The following is a 16049-nucleotide window of genomic DNA, read 5'->3' as shown; positions in this document are numbered from 1 at the left end:
TTTTAAGTAGCAAAATGGGGGGGAGGTAGGTGGGGACTCTTTGGGAAGCTGACCTCTGAATTTAATTCCCGATGTGTTACGGTAGTAGCTGACTATCACTAATAATTTCCTGAACTGTTAATAAAATTAGAGATGCTGGGGGGGGGGGGGGCGCGGGGAAGAGGCCTGAACACCTGGGTCTGTCGTCCCCCTTCTGAGCCATAAAGCTCTGTGACGCTGGGAAAATGGATTTATACATTCTGCAGCTTAGTTTTCTTACTTACAACAAAAAGAGGCTTTATCTAGTCCGTGATTCTGATTTCACCTCTTATCAGCCAGTAATCGTAAAAACCGAAAGATCAGAGTGTGTGCTGGGTTAATAATCCAAGAGGACAGGCTCACGTGTAGCAGAGACCTTACCCGAGGCTCGCGGTGGTACTTTGTTCGAAGATTCGATGCCAAGTAGCCACCGCAGAAGGGACAGAGGTACAGGCTGAGATGCCGAAGTTAGGGGTTCTGCCCTCTGTCCTGTTCTGTTAATAAAAACAATGCAGTGCTTTCTGTATGAAAATGTTAAGCTCTTAAAAAATAAGAACATTGTCTTTTTTTCTTCTTAAAGCAAAAGGTAATTAAATCAGATTTCCATTTGACACTGTCTTCTCTATTAAAATTTTCTAGTACTCCGGTTATGGCAGGGTGTGTATATAAATATCATTCTCTTTGTTCTCGTGGCAAGTTGTAGAAGGAATGAAGACGACTTTCAGCTTTATAATGTCAGCTAATTCAATTTTTACATGGAGGAATACTGCTTGATTACACTTTTTATTACTGTCATTGTTTAATAATATTTTGGTCCTGACAGACCAGTTTCATTTGCACTATTAATTTTTAAATAAGGAACTTACGTTTTTTAATTTTCTAAATTTACTGCTGAACATAAAAAAAAAAAAACAAAACACACAGTTGGTGATTGAAATTTACCACAAATTATTTCAGTGATCAATAACACAAAAAAGTAAAAAAAAAAAAAGACCTAGTTCTTTAGATTATCTATCATTGGTAAATATCTGTTCAGAAGCTAGAGTTCCATGTCGATCTAAAAAAGAACCTTTAGTTTTAAATTGAAACTTAATCCTCTGGCTGCCGGTGCTTTTTCCTCCCTGTTCCCCCCTTAGGAAAATCTCTCGTTCTCGTTTTGTTTTGTTTTGTTTTGTTTACTTGCTTTGATAATAGCTTTACCAATAACTGTGCGCTTTCTAGACTAATAATAATAAATAGCAAGCAAATGGGGAGAGTTTTTCTTTTCTCTTACCACCTGTGTCTCTCTCCGGGGAAGAAGGGTTTCTCGGCTGGCTGATTACCGCGGAGAAAGCCGTGTCTGCGGGATTGAATTTGTAGAGACCTTACACGTGTGGTCACTCAAATATGATCTGAACGCAGCCATAGACCATTTCTGTGGGTTGTCCATTTGCTAATTCTGCTGCATTTGCAGGGCTCATTTACATGCTAAAATATACACTTCTTTGACCCGGTAAAACTGCATTTTAGCTTTGCTCTCAAATTATTGTATCTTCCTAAGGGAAATTTAGAATATTGTATGTGCTATTTGATACTGATCGAACAGATTAGCATTATATTGTTGTGAGACTAAAGCAAGTGTATTTTATTTGCTTTATGGTGTTTTAATTTTTACAACTGCTTACTGTTTCCTATCTCATTCACCGAAACAACAATCACGGTAAATAAAAAAAAAAATACATGTGTATTGATGTAGCTTTTTTTCTTTTTTTTTAAAGGAGCAATCAAAAGGGGGAGATTTTTTAAATGCCTTGGTTAGTGGATCTTTATTTTTAGTCAACTTTAGAGCTGGTTAAAATCAAAGTGTATCTCAACTGACCATGCCTTATCTGTCTGTCCCCATCCTTCTTTCTTTTTTGCTATCCCTAACTGGATGGGACTGATGGGAACAACATGTCTCTTCAGGAGCTGGACGAGGTATTGTGTTTTGAATATTTCTGTATGTTAGTTAATAAAATTCTGTCTTTTTTTTTTTTTTTTGAAGTCTTTGGTCATATACAGAATACTAACAGAACTGATACACATTTTAGCGTTTCTTTTGATTACTCATAATTGTTGTGTTTATCAATTTGATCTTCAGGATGTCTTAATATATTTTCACCCCAGGTAAATTGGTGGCTTAGAGAAGAGTTTAAGGAACAATTGTTTGCTACGCTTGGGAAAGTGTCTCAACTTGAGAAATAAATAGTAAAGGTTGAGTGAGCCTTTCCTTGAGCTTACAAAAAGCCAGATTGTTTTTAGGATTGTGTGTATAACCCCCTGCTTTCTGCGAAGCGTGCTGCTTGCTTTCTGCGAAGCAAGGCTGCTCAGGTAGAGTGCGGAGGACGTGGTGTCTGTCTGGCGAGAGCCCCAAGGAAGCGGGCTCACAACCTGGGGGCCTGCCGGGGAGGCTTCATGGTCACGGTCACGTGCCGGGGTGAGGCCGGCGACCCTCTGTGTGTGCTCGTCACTGCAGGGTCCCCTCTTTGCCCCCTTCCCTTCCCAGCAGCACACGTTCGGCCTTTTCAAGACTTAACTAGCAACTCACCGAGAAGACGGACGGGGTGCATGTTCCTAGCACTGTAGTCTAGAAGCGCTAATGAAAGGGTTGAGGCAAAAGGGGATTGAACTGTGGCTGTCAGTCTTGTGTCTCTCTGACCCATTTCCGCTGTGGAAGGATAAAAATATTTTTTCCTGAGGGTAGACCTTTTAAAAAGTAACAGAGAGGAGGTATTTGGGGGTTTTGTTTATTGCAATTCAGATAGGACCACCGAGGTGGGACTCGGGTGACTGTCTTCAGAACGAGTGGAGCTCCTAACTAGTAGATGAAGATCTACGTGTACGTTCTACAAGCTGTTTTAGCTAGTCAGTGGTAGGAACAGATGGGGAACAACCTGCTGCATAGCCTTCGTCGAGAGCTGGTTAAAGAAATTGGATAGCATCCTGATTCCCTGTACCTCGAAGGGTGCGGTCCATCCGCGGGGCCGCAGCCGACTGAGCTCCGGGACGCATCACCGAGTGGGAAGGAGCCTGATGCAAACTAGTGTGGAAGCTGTGGTTCCCGCTCTTCTGGGTTTTGTTTTTGAGAAGAGCAACTCCCATTTACGCTGGGGTGTGCTGAGAAATTTCTGAAGAGACAAAGTAGACAGTTAACAGTGGATCCCTTCCAGGAAAAGTCTGGGATGGAAGAGAAACTTCCTCTCTATCGCATACCCTTTTCTTAGGTTGGATATCTGGTTTTAAAACCTGTGCATGCACTACTTCTGTCATGAAAAAAACAACTAGTATTTGGGGCGCCCGGGTGGCTCAGTCGGTTGAGCGTCCGACTTCAGCTCAGGTCACGATCTCACGGTCCATGGGTTCGAGCCCCGCGTCAGACTCTGTGCTGACAGCTCAGAGCCCGGAGCCTGCTTCGGATTCTGTGTCCCCTCCACCCCCCACCCCCACCCCGCCCTCTGCCCCTCCCCTTCTCATACTCTGTCTCTAAAAAATGAATAAATGTTTAAAAAAATATATTAAAACAAAACAGAAAAAACCTAGTATTTAAAAACAGCTACCCTTAAGCGAGTAGCTCATTGATCCCGGTGTCTTGGCCTCCCCGCCAGCACTGGGCCCGGGCCGGGGCCCCAGCCCTGGAGAGCTAGGAAGTGACTGCAGCTCCCCGACAGTGGAGTTAAGCGTCTCTGGGGCACAGTGGACAGGATGTGCCTGGGTTTGCCGACCAGACTGGAAAGGCATGAAGGCCTGGGGGCTGAGAGCGGAGGCCTTTTAGATTAGATGCAGCCCCTTCTTGAACAGTTCGGGGCTACGGCTCCCAGAAGGAAGTGTGAGATGGGGGGTAGATAACAAACCACAGAAGAACAGAAGTCAAAGAAACACTGGCCACTTGCCACGTGAGGAGCACGTCTACGGTCATGTTACTTAGGGGTCTGCCCCGGGAGCCGAGTTCCAGTCTTGCCTCCCTCTTCAGAAACTGGGTACCCACAGTGGGAACCAGCAGGCCCTTCTGCTTTTCTTCTTAGCTTCTGGGTGTTTAAAGGGGGTCTCCACATCCTGTCACCAGAGACGCTGCCTGGAGGGCCACTTGGCCCCACACGACTCCCGTGCTTCTGGGATTCTCTAGACTCAGTCAGCCTTCATTCTGGGTCCACATGGCCACCTCGTCCTCGTGAGCACTTCACTTGGCCCTTCTTGTCCTCTGTCCAGGACCGTTGTATCTTTTATGAAGTTAGCTTCCAGAATTGTACGTGACCTGGGTTTTGTCTACTTCGTTCATTGCTTGTGTTTATTGTTGACCCAGCTAATTACAATGGCACATTTCTTACCATTCAGCTCCAGGTGCTGGGTTAGGAGCTGGGGGTGTTGGGGCTTGGTGTCTAGAGCCCTGCTTCACCACAACTGCCGCAGGGCTTGGGGTCGGTGTCTTCTGGGGATAGGGAGAGTGACACACGGGTTCTGGGTGTGAGTTAGAAGCCCACCCCTCTGGAGTTGAGGCCTGAGCAGAATTTCCTGACCGCATCCCTCGGGTCTCCCAGAGTGAAGCCATCTGGTGGCACCTCACAGGGTGCCCACGGTAGACTGTCATTCTGCCCGGATCAACTTGAAAATCTGCGCCCTGGGGATCCCGCTCTGCGTCTTTCTCCACAAGTAGCAATGGGGTGTCCCTAAGGAGGAAGCACACCCGCCGTTTACTTTCTTACCCAGAGAAGTGTCTGGTGTCTGGCCCTCTGCTTTGTTCCCTGCTCTCATCTACTTCTCTTCCTATAACAAAGTCGTCTCCCAAGCTGTTGGGTCTTTAAAATTCATAATTGGACATAATAAAAAATTACAAGATGTAAGTGCCAAGCTCTCCAAGCACGTAGCCTGGGCAGGGCACGGTGACATAGTGGGGACATGGGGGCCGCAGGCTGGGCCCGCTGGTCACCTGCTTGGAAAGTCTCTATCCAGGGGGGCGGGCTTAGTGTCCATGTTTGTACAACAGGGGGCAGTCCTCTCCGAGGGCTTGTTGTTGGGGTACAGGGCTCCAGTCAGTGGAAGGACGACAACGACAGCACAGGCCATCATTGCTGCCTGAGTTTTTAAGGGTGTGAACAATAGTTGAGAGAAAAGGAAAATCCGTGAAACCAGCAGCATTTATATCTGGGTGGTAGGATTCTCTGATTTTTGTTTTTGTTCTCTTTTTGTATCTTTCTGTTATTTATTTTTCACACACTTAAAAAAAGGTGTCTCTTTTGGACATTTAGTGTCTCACAACCAGAAAAGTTAGTCGCTATTTAAATGATCACAGATTTAAAACTCAAACACACTGCAGTGCTGACACCCCTGATTCCTTTTTATCCACGTGCTTTTTTACTCCCTCAAAACCCTGAGATTTCTGAGGCCTAACCATCTGTGAGCAAAGTCCCCCAGCCGTCTCGAGCCCAGCGAGTCGCGCTTGTGGTCTGACTTCATCATACACACCCCTGGGTTGTCTCACGTGGAGGCGAGAGCGGCCAGGCCGTGAGTTCCAGCGTCCCTTCAGGACTTGCTAAGTGCCCGCTGCCACAAACCATCCAGAATTGTCAGTATTGTTTCTCGTTACCAATCCATTATGACGGAACTTAGTTTATTTTATTTGTGTTCAGATGTGGGGTGGGGACGGGGGGCATATGTCAGACTTTGCTAATCTCTGCGGAGGCTTTGCTGTGTCTTTAATCTTACAGGACACCAAATCAGCCTTCTTGTAAAGGCAGGGTTTCCAAAGAGTAGAAAGGCTCTAGGTTTGCGGCAGCCGGATTTATAAGAAGACGATGCGTGTGCGCGCGTTCCTTCCGTAGATCAGGAACTTGTCCGTGCTGTCTGGTGCTCGTTAAGGGACAAGTGTCGGCATCTGAAGTGGACCAAGGGCAAAGGTAACTGTAGGGAGACCAGCAAGGAGCCCTGTGGGCGTGCGGTTTTGAACATCTGTTGGAATTTTCCTGCATCGATGACCCCGGGTCCAGCGCACCCCCAAATCAGAGCCCCAAATCAAAGACAAGAATTCTGAAATTCTCCTCAGAATTTTCACTGATTTTTTTTTTATTTAAAAAATACAGAAAAGTTTTTGTTTTTGTTTTCATTTCAGAAGCACAAGTTCATTTTAGAAAAGCTTTATAGACCAGGATCATCATATATTCAGAGAGGGGACTAAGTTGAAGTTCAGCAAGGATAAGCAAGGAGAATAAAAAATCTGGCAGTTTTTTAAAAAGCCTGTCTTGACTGAAAGGGCAACTTGAAAACTGACAGGATCATCCTGGATCTTAAGAAAATAAGAAAGCATGTTTTCAAATGTGAAGTGAGGTTGAAAGGGGGTGATTGTTTTGCATGTAACATAGATTTTGTTAATGTTCGTATTTGTTTCTGTTTCAAGTAGTTGACATTTCTCTTATGTTTTTCCCTTCTCAAAACGATGTGGGTTTGTTTTTTTTTTTTTCATTTTGAATTCACACTGGTAAAATAAAGGACACATTTCATCTGAGTAGTGCTGGATTTCTTTATCAGGATGAGCTATGGCTATAGACTATATGAGGAAAGGGACAATTTTTCCAATATTTAAAGTTTGCAGCCCCAAAGACTGCATAGACTGTCTTACTGGCAAAATCCTGATCCAATGTGGGGAAGCCAGGGCCAGCTTTTTGAGCTGGGATCTGTCACTTTCGGGTAGGGATCTCTTAATTAGCAAGCTTCCTCAGAGCGTTGAAAGAGAACGTGTTGGCCCCAGTTTTAACTTATACGCATTTGGGGGGTGGGGGCGGGTGGTGGACACAACTCTTGGGTAAAACCAGGTACCGCTTAAAAAAGGTGGGTCCACTTCAGCTGACTTCACGTGTGATTGAAGTTTCAGGAAAGTCGATTTGTTTCAGAAAAGTCGACACTGATTACTACGCAGGTAAATTTAGATGAATACCACCTCTATATCTTTTTTAGTTTACCGTATTTTTATAAACAGTAAAAACAGTACAAAAAAGGTCATGAGCTTAAAAGCCTACCTAAAGTATTACTCTATTGAAAATGATATACTAATAAAATATGGTAGATTAGATAATAAGCTGGCATCGAGGAAATTCTGTGACCCATGAAGAGGTACCTTAGCAGTTTTGGGGTTTGCTTTGTATAAACAGCTGGAGGTTTGAGTTCAGGTTCTGCTCCAGGAGACAGACCCACAGCTCTGTGTCCCGCACGAGTTGGCTGTGTGGTCTGTCCCTCCTGCCTTGGTCAGTATGTCCTGTGCAGAGTTGCATACCTTTCCGTGACTTCAGAGCAGGAGTTTGAGGAATAAACAGCTCGACTTCTCCCGGTCTGTTCCTGCTCTGTGTACGATGAGGTCTGAGCCCCGTTGCTGTACCCACAGGTGGTCAGTGAGAGAGGCCGCTTTATGTTGAGACTCTTGTGCTCACTGGGAGCTGGTCCTCTCTCCCTGGTACGGTTTGGTGGGGGGGTGGATCCAGGACTGTGTTTTGTGGTGGTGGTTCAGTCTGAGGGCTTGCTGTCCTGATTTGTTTTCTTAGCAAATTGCAATTCTATTTCACGGGCCTGCCAAAATGAGTGGCAGCCTGTGGAGGAGATGGGGCCTCTGGAGTCATTGGACCCAGTTTTAATCTGTCACATAATAGCTCTGTGACCTTGGGCAAGCTACTTAACTTTCCTGAGTTTCAATTTCCTCATTTATAGATTGGAATAACAGTTCCTAGCTCACCTAGTTTCCGTGAGGATTAAAACAATAAAAAGAATATAAGATTCCTATTGGTGAACTCTTGAAAACAGACAGGGTGGCTGTGGTTGAGAACTGCCACTTTATGGACCCAGCGCCCCAGATTGTGCAGGTCGGACGACACACAGTTTGTCTGTGACCTGAGATGACTCTGTGGTCCTGTAGGGTCCACGCGGTGGCGGAATGCTGGTGACTTAATCACGACTCAGAGACGCTCAGGGAGCAGTTACGAGGGTTCTGGTGTCTTCGGTGTGGTCATTGCACGAGGTGTGATCCGGGAACACACAGAATGTCCTAAGCCCGTGGGGGCAGGGCCTGGCAGGGGGGGGGATGGGGGGGGGGGCAGCTGCAAGATGCCAATTTGCTTGTAGGAATTTTTCTGTAAACTGTTTAGCGTAGAAGAATTCTTTGAATGTGGGTTTTTGCTTATGTCACGTTTTTTCCCTTTATCTGTTGATTTTTAAATCTTGTCTTGTTTCTTTATTAGAAAAGCAAACAAGTATTTGCTGAATGAATGAAAACATAACTTTAGGTACATGCAAGGAAGGGGGGGAGAGAAAAGCAACATAAATTCTTCACCCACTGCCACAGTATGGTTTAGGGCATTTACAAAGTATTACCTGTAAAAGACTTTTATATTACTGTTTTCCATTATTTTTCAATCATCATTTGGATCTTTGGAAACTGGCATTTATAAATTCTGAACTCCGGAGGGCACCTCCAGATGGCTCTCAACCCGTTCACTGCCTCAAGGCAAGCCAGCAGCTTAACTCAGCCAGGCCCGGCCTTCCCTCCCCGGGTCTTCAAGGTTTTCGAAGCCAGTGTCTGAGACCCGGGAAAAGAACCAGAGCTCTGGGTATCATTTCAAAATAAGTGAAAACACCGCGTGTGGACACTGAACTGAAGAAAGGAAGTGACAGGCAGACTTGCGTTGAGATTTTTGAGGATTGCTTTTGCATGGTGGGTGATTTGCTGATCATTTCAGGCAGTTCTTTGATACATTTTAACACATGGTTAATGACCTTGTGACCAAGATGACTGGCTCAGTCCCATTTCCAAAATAAGCGAAACGTGTGTAAGTAAACCTTGCTGCTACTGAACACTTTGTGTGAGTTCCGTTTGTAGCCTCGTATTTTTTTTTTTTTTTAACTTGTATCTGCTCGCATTAATTGTTGAGGTTCATGCCTTCCTGTCCGTACGTAGTGCTAGTGATAAGAGGTCTTTCTGTTAAGGCTCTTCTGTTGATTTTTTTTATTACATTTCTATAGCCAGATCAAGTCAAATTCATGTTCACAAGTATGTCCAAGAAAATTAAGAACTGGTGCATGAAAAGATAGGAAAACAGTCCCAAATGCTAGCAGTACCAAAGCAAGCTTATGATACAGGCAAGTGCACTTTACTCCTACATTTCTTGGTCTTCTCAGGGAGTGACACTTAAAAGGGTGTGAGAGTGTGCTGATCAAAATGGAACCTGAGTAACTTTTTTCCCATGTCCCTTTATTTCCCTGTAGCTTGCCGACGACCGTATGGCTCTGGTGTCGGGCATTAGCTTAGATCCAGAAGCAGCAATCGGCGTGACAAAGCGGTCGCCCCCTAAGTGGGTGGACGGAGTGGACGAAGTAAGTGGGATGTTAGTTTCACGCGATCCTATTTTTTTAAGTAATGGTATGACGCCGACACGTGTGAAGGTGCTTTTGCCGTAAGAAGCGTGACGACACGGTGAACGCAGGCACCTGGAAGTAATCCCGCCTTAGGGTCACTCGCCTTACACCCCACCGGAAAAGGGGGTGTGAGCCGGTGGTTTGGGCTTCAGTGGGAGTGGCCTGGATTGGCGAGAGAGACTCGAGCACCATGTCATGAGCAGTGGGATTTGAATTTCGATAATCTGAATGCAAAGTCGCTCACGCGTCAGGGAGACTACAAGTGGGCTGAAGCCCGGACCCTGTGCTCTAGAGTGTAGCTGATCGTCTCAGAGGCAGACAGATGCCTGGCAGGCGGCACTGCAGTTTTGCTGATTTCATTTGCGTAGATACAGTACGACGTTGGCCGGATCAAACAGAAAATGAAGGAATTAGCCAGCCTTCACGACCAGCATTTAAACAGGCCCACCCTGGACGACAGCAGTGAGCAGGAACACGCCATTGAAATCACCGCCCAGGAGATCACTCAGGTGAGGGTGGGACTGGGTCCCCAGGCCGGAGTGGGCAGTTCCCGGCCCCCTCAGAGGCCGGAGCGTGGCACAGCTCTCAGATCGCACCTCCCTCCCCCAGAGCTACGCTTCCCAGCCCGCAGCCCACCAAGAGACTTGAGACCCCGGGCTCCCCCAGGTTACCAGCCTGTGTCTTAGACGAGTGGGGACTGTTTCCGCAGTTGTTGGTACCTGCCACCGTGAGCTGATTTAAAAATAAACTCAGAGCATTGCTGACTTCAGTCACTTGATCTAGAGATGTATAACTTCTTATATTAGTGCTTACAAATTGTTCACGTTACAAAACGGTCCTCGTAATTGGAAAAGATTGGGAACTTGCGCTGCCCGAGGCTGGAGTGTATTAGCATCTTCAAGAAACTTAGCACCCTAGAAACATTCCTTGTAAAATGTTAAATTTGAGCAATTAAAAAAAGTGTGTATTTATTTGAGAGAGAGAGACACTGAGCAGGAGAAGGACAGGGAGAGAGAGAGAGAGAGAGGGAGACACAATCCGCAGCAGGCTCCAGGCTCCGAGCTGTCAGCACAGAGCCCGACATGGGGCTCAAACTCATGAAATCATGAGATCATGACCTGAGCCAAAAGCCAGATGCCCAATGGACTGAGACACCCAGGCGCCCCAAATTTGAGTACTTTTTAAATAGTGTGACCAGTGGGGAAACCTTAGTGTTTACGTCGTTTACTTGTTTAAATCTCCTGGCGCTCGGAGGTTCCGGGCGCTGGGATGTGTGGGTCCTGGCTCTTCGCAGGGGGTCCGCGCCACGGCTCCCCTTTGCTCCCTTTGCTCCCTCTGCCTCCCGGTGTTCTCGGCGGCAAAGCGGGAACAGTAACGGTAACTGCCGCCTCGGGGTGGTGGCGGGGGCTTGGGGAGAGGACCCTAGTCCCAGAGCGGTGCGTGGCCGGGCGACGGGCCGGAGGGGGTGTGCGCCCCGCCCCGCCCACAGCGTTTGGCCCCGCCTGGGAGCCTCGGAGCCTCGGGTTGCTTTGGCCTGTGCGCCTTGGGTGACGCCGGCCTGTGCGAACAGAGCCTCTCCCGGCTCTCAGACCCGCGAGCGCAGCGGCAGTGGCACTCAGGCCCCTCGTCCACGGCTCGCTGGGAGCCGTGGCCTCCTTCTCCCAGCTCTTCCACAGGTGCCAGCGCGCCGTGCAGGCTCTGCCCGGCCGGGCCCGCAAGGCCCGCTCCGACCAGGAGGAGCGGCTCCTTCGCAACGTCGTGGCCTCCCTGGCCCAGGCCCTGCAGGAGCTGTCGGCCAGCTTCCGGCGCGCGCAGTCGGGCTACCTCAGACGTGAGTGTCCCCGGGAGTGATGGACGGGATTTCGAGGCATGAAAGTTCCGGCACTAGGACCGCTTTTTGTCTCCATCCTTCCTTTTGGCCGCTAGTTCTCCATTTCGTCCCGAGCCCTCCATCGCCACCCCTTGAGCACGTTTCACAGCTTATGCCACGAAAGGGACCCCCCCCCCCAACACACACACACCGTGTGAAATGATTCCCGGACCGAGGCCGAGGACGGGGTGTCAGAACAGTTCACATGCAGCAAAAACAAAACTTACTCTTTGCCAAGCTCGAACAATGTGAAAAGCATTCTAGCACGTTGGCGAGGCCCGTAGCTTCCCAGATGTGGGGTTGGAGGACGGTACGAACGCGGAGGTAAAAAGTTGCAATCACGCGGAAGCTTTATATTTGCAAAACAACTAAAGTATTCGAGTGCCTGAAAATCTTTTCTGGGAGTGGGTGAAATGCTGGCTGCTGGCTGTCCTGGCCAGTGATCCTCTCGGCCTGCCCTGCCCTTTCTTCCTGAACAGTGGGAAGTCTGGTGTCAGCCACGTCCGCGTTCGAATTACCTCATAAACTAGGTTTTTCCTTATTACCACTGTAATCAGTAATATCCCCACATACTCAAAAACAAAAACAAAAGCAAAAAACCTAGTTCCCCCTCCATCTGACAACTGGCATATTTGTGTTTTAATTTTATTACTTCTAAAACTTGATTAGGGCCATTTGGAATTGTTACTAGAGATGCTTCTGGAGAGAAATACCGATTTTTTTTAAAAAATGTTTTGTAACAGCAGTGAGATTAAATATTTCTGCCTTACTTAGAGATGCTCAGATGGTTTCAGTGTCCTTTTGTCGCTCACTTGGCATCGAGTGAATTGTACCCATTTGCAGTGTGATTTTTGTCTTGAAAAACGCCAAATGCTTGCATATTGTTTTATGTTTATAATCTTTACTCTCCCCCCACCTCTGTTGGAGATAGGCTTCTTTTAAAGCTGCTGCGAGTATCTCCATTTTGACTGTTGAGTTTTGCTCCAGATTTCCCCTTTTTAATGGCGGAGCAGTAACCAGGACGATTTACATATTCCAGTAAAGTGAATTCCTATCTATGATAGGCATGAAGAATCGAGAGGAAAGATCCCAGCATTTTTTTGATACAGCAGTACCACTAATGGATGACGGAGACGATAATACTCTCTATGATCGGGTACGTGAAGGGGCTGCAGAACTGACTGCTCCACACTCGCGCTCCGCTCTGTTCCGTCTCTTCATAGACCGTTGGCTTGTGTGCGATGAGATGGGTCAGCGCTGCTTCAGGTGGAGTCTGTGCAGCAGTTGGAGGAGCGGTCGTGGGGGCCATACCGCTTCTCCCTCTGCAGAGGCTACGAGGAGACCTTGCAGTCTTGCCTTCCGGAACCTTCAGGAAAGCAGTCTGCCCACCCCACTTGGGGAAGAACCCAGAGAAGCGCAGGGTTCATCCCGCTGGTTTTGCTCCTCGGCCCTTGCGGAGCGGCCGACGTGGGTTCCCCCGCGTCCTGGCTCGGGCCAGTCGTGCTTTAGATCTGCGGCGTGTTTTAGGAGTTTGGATCTTGCCTGTCGGGGAAAAATCAGTGCTGGTGTGTTGCTTACCTGCTTTGTGGAAGTGTTTCCAGAATTCGTTCTTTGAATTATGTCTAACATCACACACCATCCCTTTCTGGAGGCAGGGCGGGGGGTGGGGGCGGACTCCAACGTACAAATCCTGTATGTTTTGTTTCGCTAGGGTTTTACAGATGACCAGTTAGTGCTGGTGGAACAGAACACGCTGATGGTGGAGGAGAGGGAGCGGGAGATACGCCAGATCGTGCAATCCATCTCTGACCTGAATGAAATCTTTAGGGACTTAGGAGCGATGATCGTGGAGCAGGTACGTGGTTTAGCTCCCTCGTCATTGAGTTTTCCTGCCGTACCTCGGGTCCTTCTTCAGACTTCTGATTCTGCATTCCCGTCGGGGAACAGAATTTGCCCCTCTCCCCCCACGTGTGCACGTATGTACGCGTGTGCGTGCACGTTTACATAGGTACACGTGCAGATTACATACACGTGCTAACGTCACTCCCTGTAAAAATACTGAGAGCTTTGTTTTTCTTTTTCTTTTTTTTTTTTGAAGTAAAAAACAAATATCCAAAGGTCTCCTATTCTCCAACCGAACTCCAAGGATGCTCAGGGGACCACCCCGCTTTGGGGGTCTGGTGCCCCCCACTCAGCAATGATTCTGGCAGTAGATAAAGTTTCCCTTCTAATTTTGGCAGGTTACTGCGTAATGGCAACGGGAACCACTAGCTTTCAAGTAGAATTAAATTGTTTGTTCGCTGTTACAATCTGATTACGGGGTTTTATTATCTTGCCAGCAGGGATTTGGGTCCTGATCCCCCTGCCACCAGCTGCAGAATGGAGTGTTGAGGCTGTGGAAGATCTAGTTACAATAATTACTCCCGTGGTTCCCAAGGAACTGCTTTTGCCATCTCTACTGATACAGCGTGTTCCATTAAGAGCCCTGTTCTTGCATGTAGCCTGGTGTTCCCTTCTTTCTGTGTGAACCGAGAGATGAAACAATTAAAACCAGAATTCTCCTGGAGGCAAAGGTGTAATTTGACGTGGCGGATTGGAGCTCACTGTCTCTGCTCCGACCCATGGAAGCCTGTGTTGACGTGTGTAGACATGATCGGCAATTTCCAGGCCTAATCATGGCTGGGTCTAGTTTAACCCGTGTTCTCTGCTTACCTGCATCCAAGTATTTACGCAGCGGATGGGCACAGAAGTCAGCCCTTCGCCTCTCAGAGCCTATTTCCACTGAACCGTATGTTTTTTAAAGCCCCAGTAAGTCTGAATGTGGCCTATCTTAGAGTGGCTAAATCCAAAAAAGAAATCTCAGTTTGTCAGTATTTCTATCTCACGAGGTAGACTTTATTGTAACTAACACAGCACTCTGCCATCGAGTGCCTAATACCGCTTGGGGATGGATTCCAGAGCTTTCCATGTGCACCTTTACCACCCAGTTAAGTAAAACAGATAGATAATCCTGTGCGTAACGATGTCTGCAGTGTGCCTTTCTCATTTTTGAAGTTCCGTTTTTCCCGTTGGGGTTGTTGATGGTCTGTAACTGTCATTTCTTACTCAGGGTACGGTCCTTGATAGAATTGACTATAATGTCGAGCAGTCCTGCATCAAAACCAAAGACGGCCTGAAGCAGCTTCACAAGGTAATGTCGGATGTTTCAGTAACCTGGAACTGGAGGAACTGTTCTCAGACACCGAGGCCTCCCAGGAGGACCCTCCGTGTAGCAGCACAAGAACGCACACTAGCGGCTTATGTGGAGCCGGCCGTGGCGGTCGTTTCCCTTGCCCGGCAGGAAACGGTTGCAGGTGCACCCCACACGTGGGTCTGACGTTGCTGAGAACTCCCTCCCGTGACAGGAAATTATAAAGCAGTTGGGCTTTTCTTTCTGTCAGGAAGCATCTCGCTCTTTGAATCTTGTTTCAGGAAGTCAGGGGAACGGGCATTTGTTAGACGCGCGTCGAACGTTCTGTTGGCTCGTTGGTGCTGACTCGGGGCTCTCTTGTTGTGACGCCCTTCTGATGGATTGCTGCTGGAGGGTCATTCTGGAGCAGATAAAAGTCTCGTTTTCCCTTTTAGTTGCCACGGCGTCTCTGTGGGCTACCTTGAGAAAAGAGTCGTTTGTTGACGTGAGGCTAGCTCCCTTACTCTTTGCTGGGAAGGTAGCTCTTTCGGGAAGATCTTTCATGATACTTGTTAAAGGTAAACGGGAGGCGTCTTCGAAGCCTGGTCGTCAGTGATGAGAAACACACGCATGCAGCCGAGGGGATCCCGTGTGTAATTAGGGGCCTGTGTGCTTTGAGAGGGACGAGGACACTTCACAAAGGAGACAAATTTCTGTCCGTTTTTCCTTGTATCTTTGAGACCCAGTGACACTTGGAGCCATAGCATGAGCGTTTTTCCAGTCCACTAACGTACCGCTCTGTCGCTCTGCGGAAGCTGGCTGCTCCCCGGCCAGGACGGCCCCGGCTGCGGGTGGTGAGTGCACAGAAGGTGACGCCTGCAGAGGTCTGACCAGAAGCCCTTGGCGCTCCCTGCCGCAGCAGGGTGGGAGTGAGACTCCCGGCACCTGGCGAGAACAAGAGGCCCGCCTCAGACGGGCCTCGGGCTCGAAGCTTGCGGACTCGTTTTGCCGCCAGCCTTGTGTAGGGGGGTGACCGCCAACTCGAGTTTCCCGCTCTGTAATACCCAGCTTCTGATTCGCTGTTGTTAGAGTTGCTTCAATAAAAACTAGTGAAACGTGTCCTCTGATAGAACGCAGACCACGGGCAAAGCTTTCTCCGCAGGAGCGGACAAATCCAGGGGGAACTAAGAATGTTGTTTCAGGGTCTACTTCACGAATCATTTTGAGAGGTTTTTAAGTCCCGTGCGGCATCGGCTCCCCTGGCGTCCCGGGTTCCTTGTCAGAGAAGTGAGCCCGCCCCGCGCTCCCTCTCACGTCACGTTCTGTCAGCAGCGTGGCTGGCCGTTAGCCGGCCGTCCCCTCCTCCGGGGCTGCTTGAGCCTCGGGAGTGGCCGCGCACGGGCCCGACTGGCAAGACGGGCTGACCCGTCTAGGCCGCGGTTTCCTCCTGGTGGATGAGTGGCTCCCAGGGGGTAGGTGGGGTCACTCAGGAAGCAGAACTACCAGTCAGAAGGTCGGCGGGGAACATGGAAGTAAGACAGAAGGGGCTGGATCTTCTCGGCAGACGTGGCCATCAAGCTGCCG

General features: G+C 48.4%; 1 protein-coding gene across 16 annotated transcripts in view; it reads left to right on the top strand.

The window, feature by feature from the left end:
* STX16 (syntaxin 16) overlaps positions 1-16049 on the top strand; it is a 29375-nt gene that overhangs the window by 6482 nt on the left and 6844 nt on the right. For 4 of the 16 annotated variants that reach the window (XM_045444114.1, XM_045444107.1, XM_045444115.1 and 1 more), the window contains exons 2-8: positions 1963-1974; positions 9277-9384; positions 9795-9935; positions 11092-11257; positions 12361-12452; positions 13008-13151; positions 14406-14486. In XM_045444114.1, the coding sequence (XP_045300070.1) occupies positions 1963-1974; positions 9277-9384; positions 9795-9935; positions 11092-11257; positions 12361-12452; positions 13008-13151; positions 14406-14486 (744 nt within the window). Of the gene's footprint in view, positions 1-1775; positions 1812-1962; positions 1975-9033; positions 9151-9276; positions 9385-9794; positions 9936-11091; positions 11258-12360; positions 12453-13007; positions 13152-14405; positions 14487-14767; positions 15585-16049 lie in introns of those variants that run through there. The other 12 variants (XM_045444116.1, XM_045444109.1, XM_045444117.1 and 9 more) reach the window with 5 other exon arrangements.

Source organism: Leopardus geoffroyi, chromosome A3 (genome assembly GCF_018350155.1).
Source record: "Leopardus geoffroyi isolate Oge1 chromosome A3, O.geoffroyi_Oge1_pat1.0, whole genome shotgun sequence".
Lineage (NCBI taxonomy): Eukaryota > Metazoa > Chordata > Mammalia > Carnivora > Felidae > Leopardus > Leopardus geoffroyi.
Note: the sequence above shows the minus strand (reverse complement) of the source record. Positions and strands in the feature narration are given on the sequence as shown.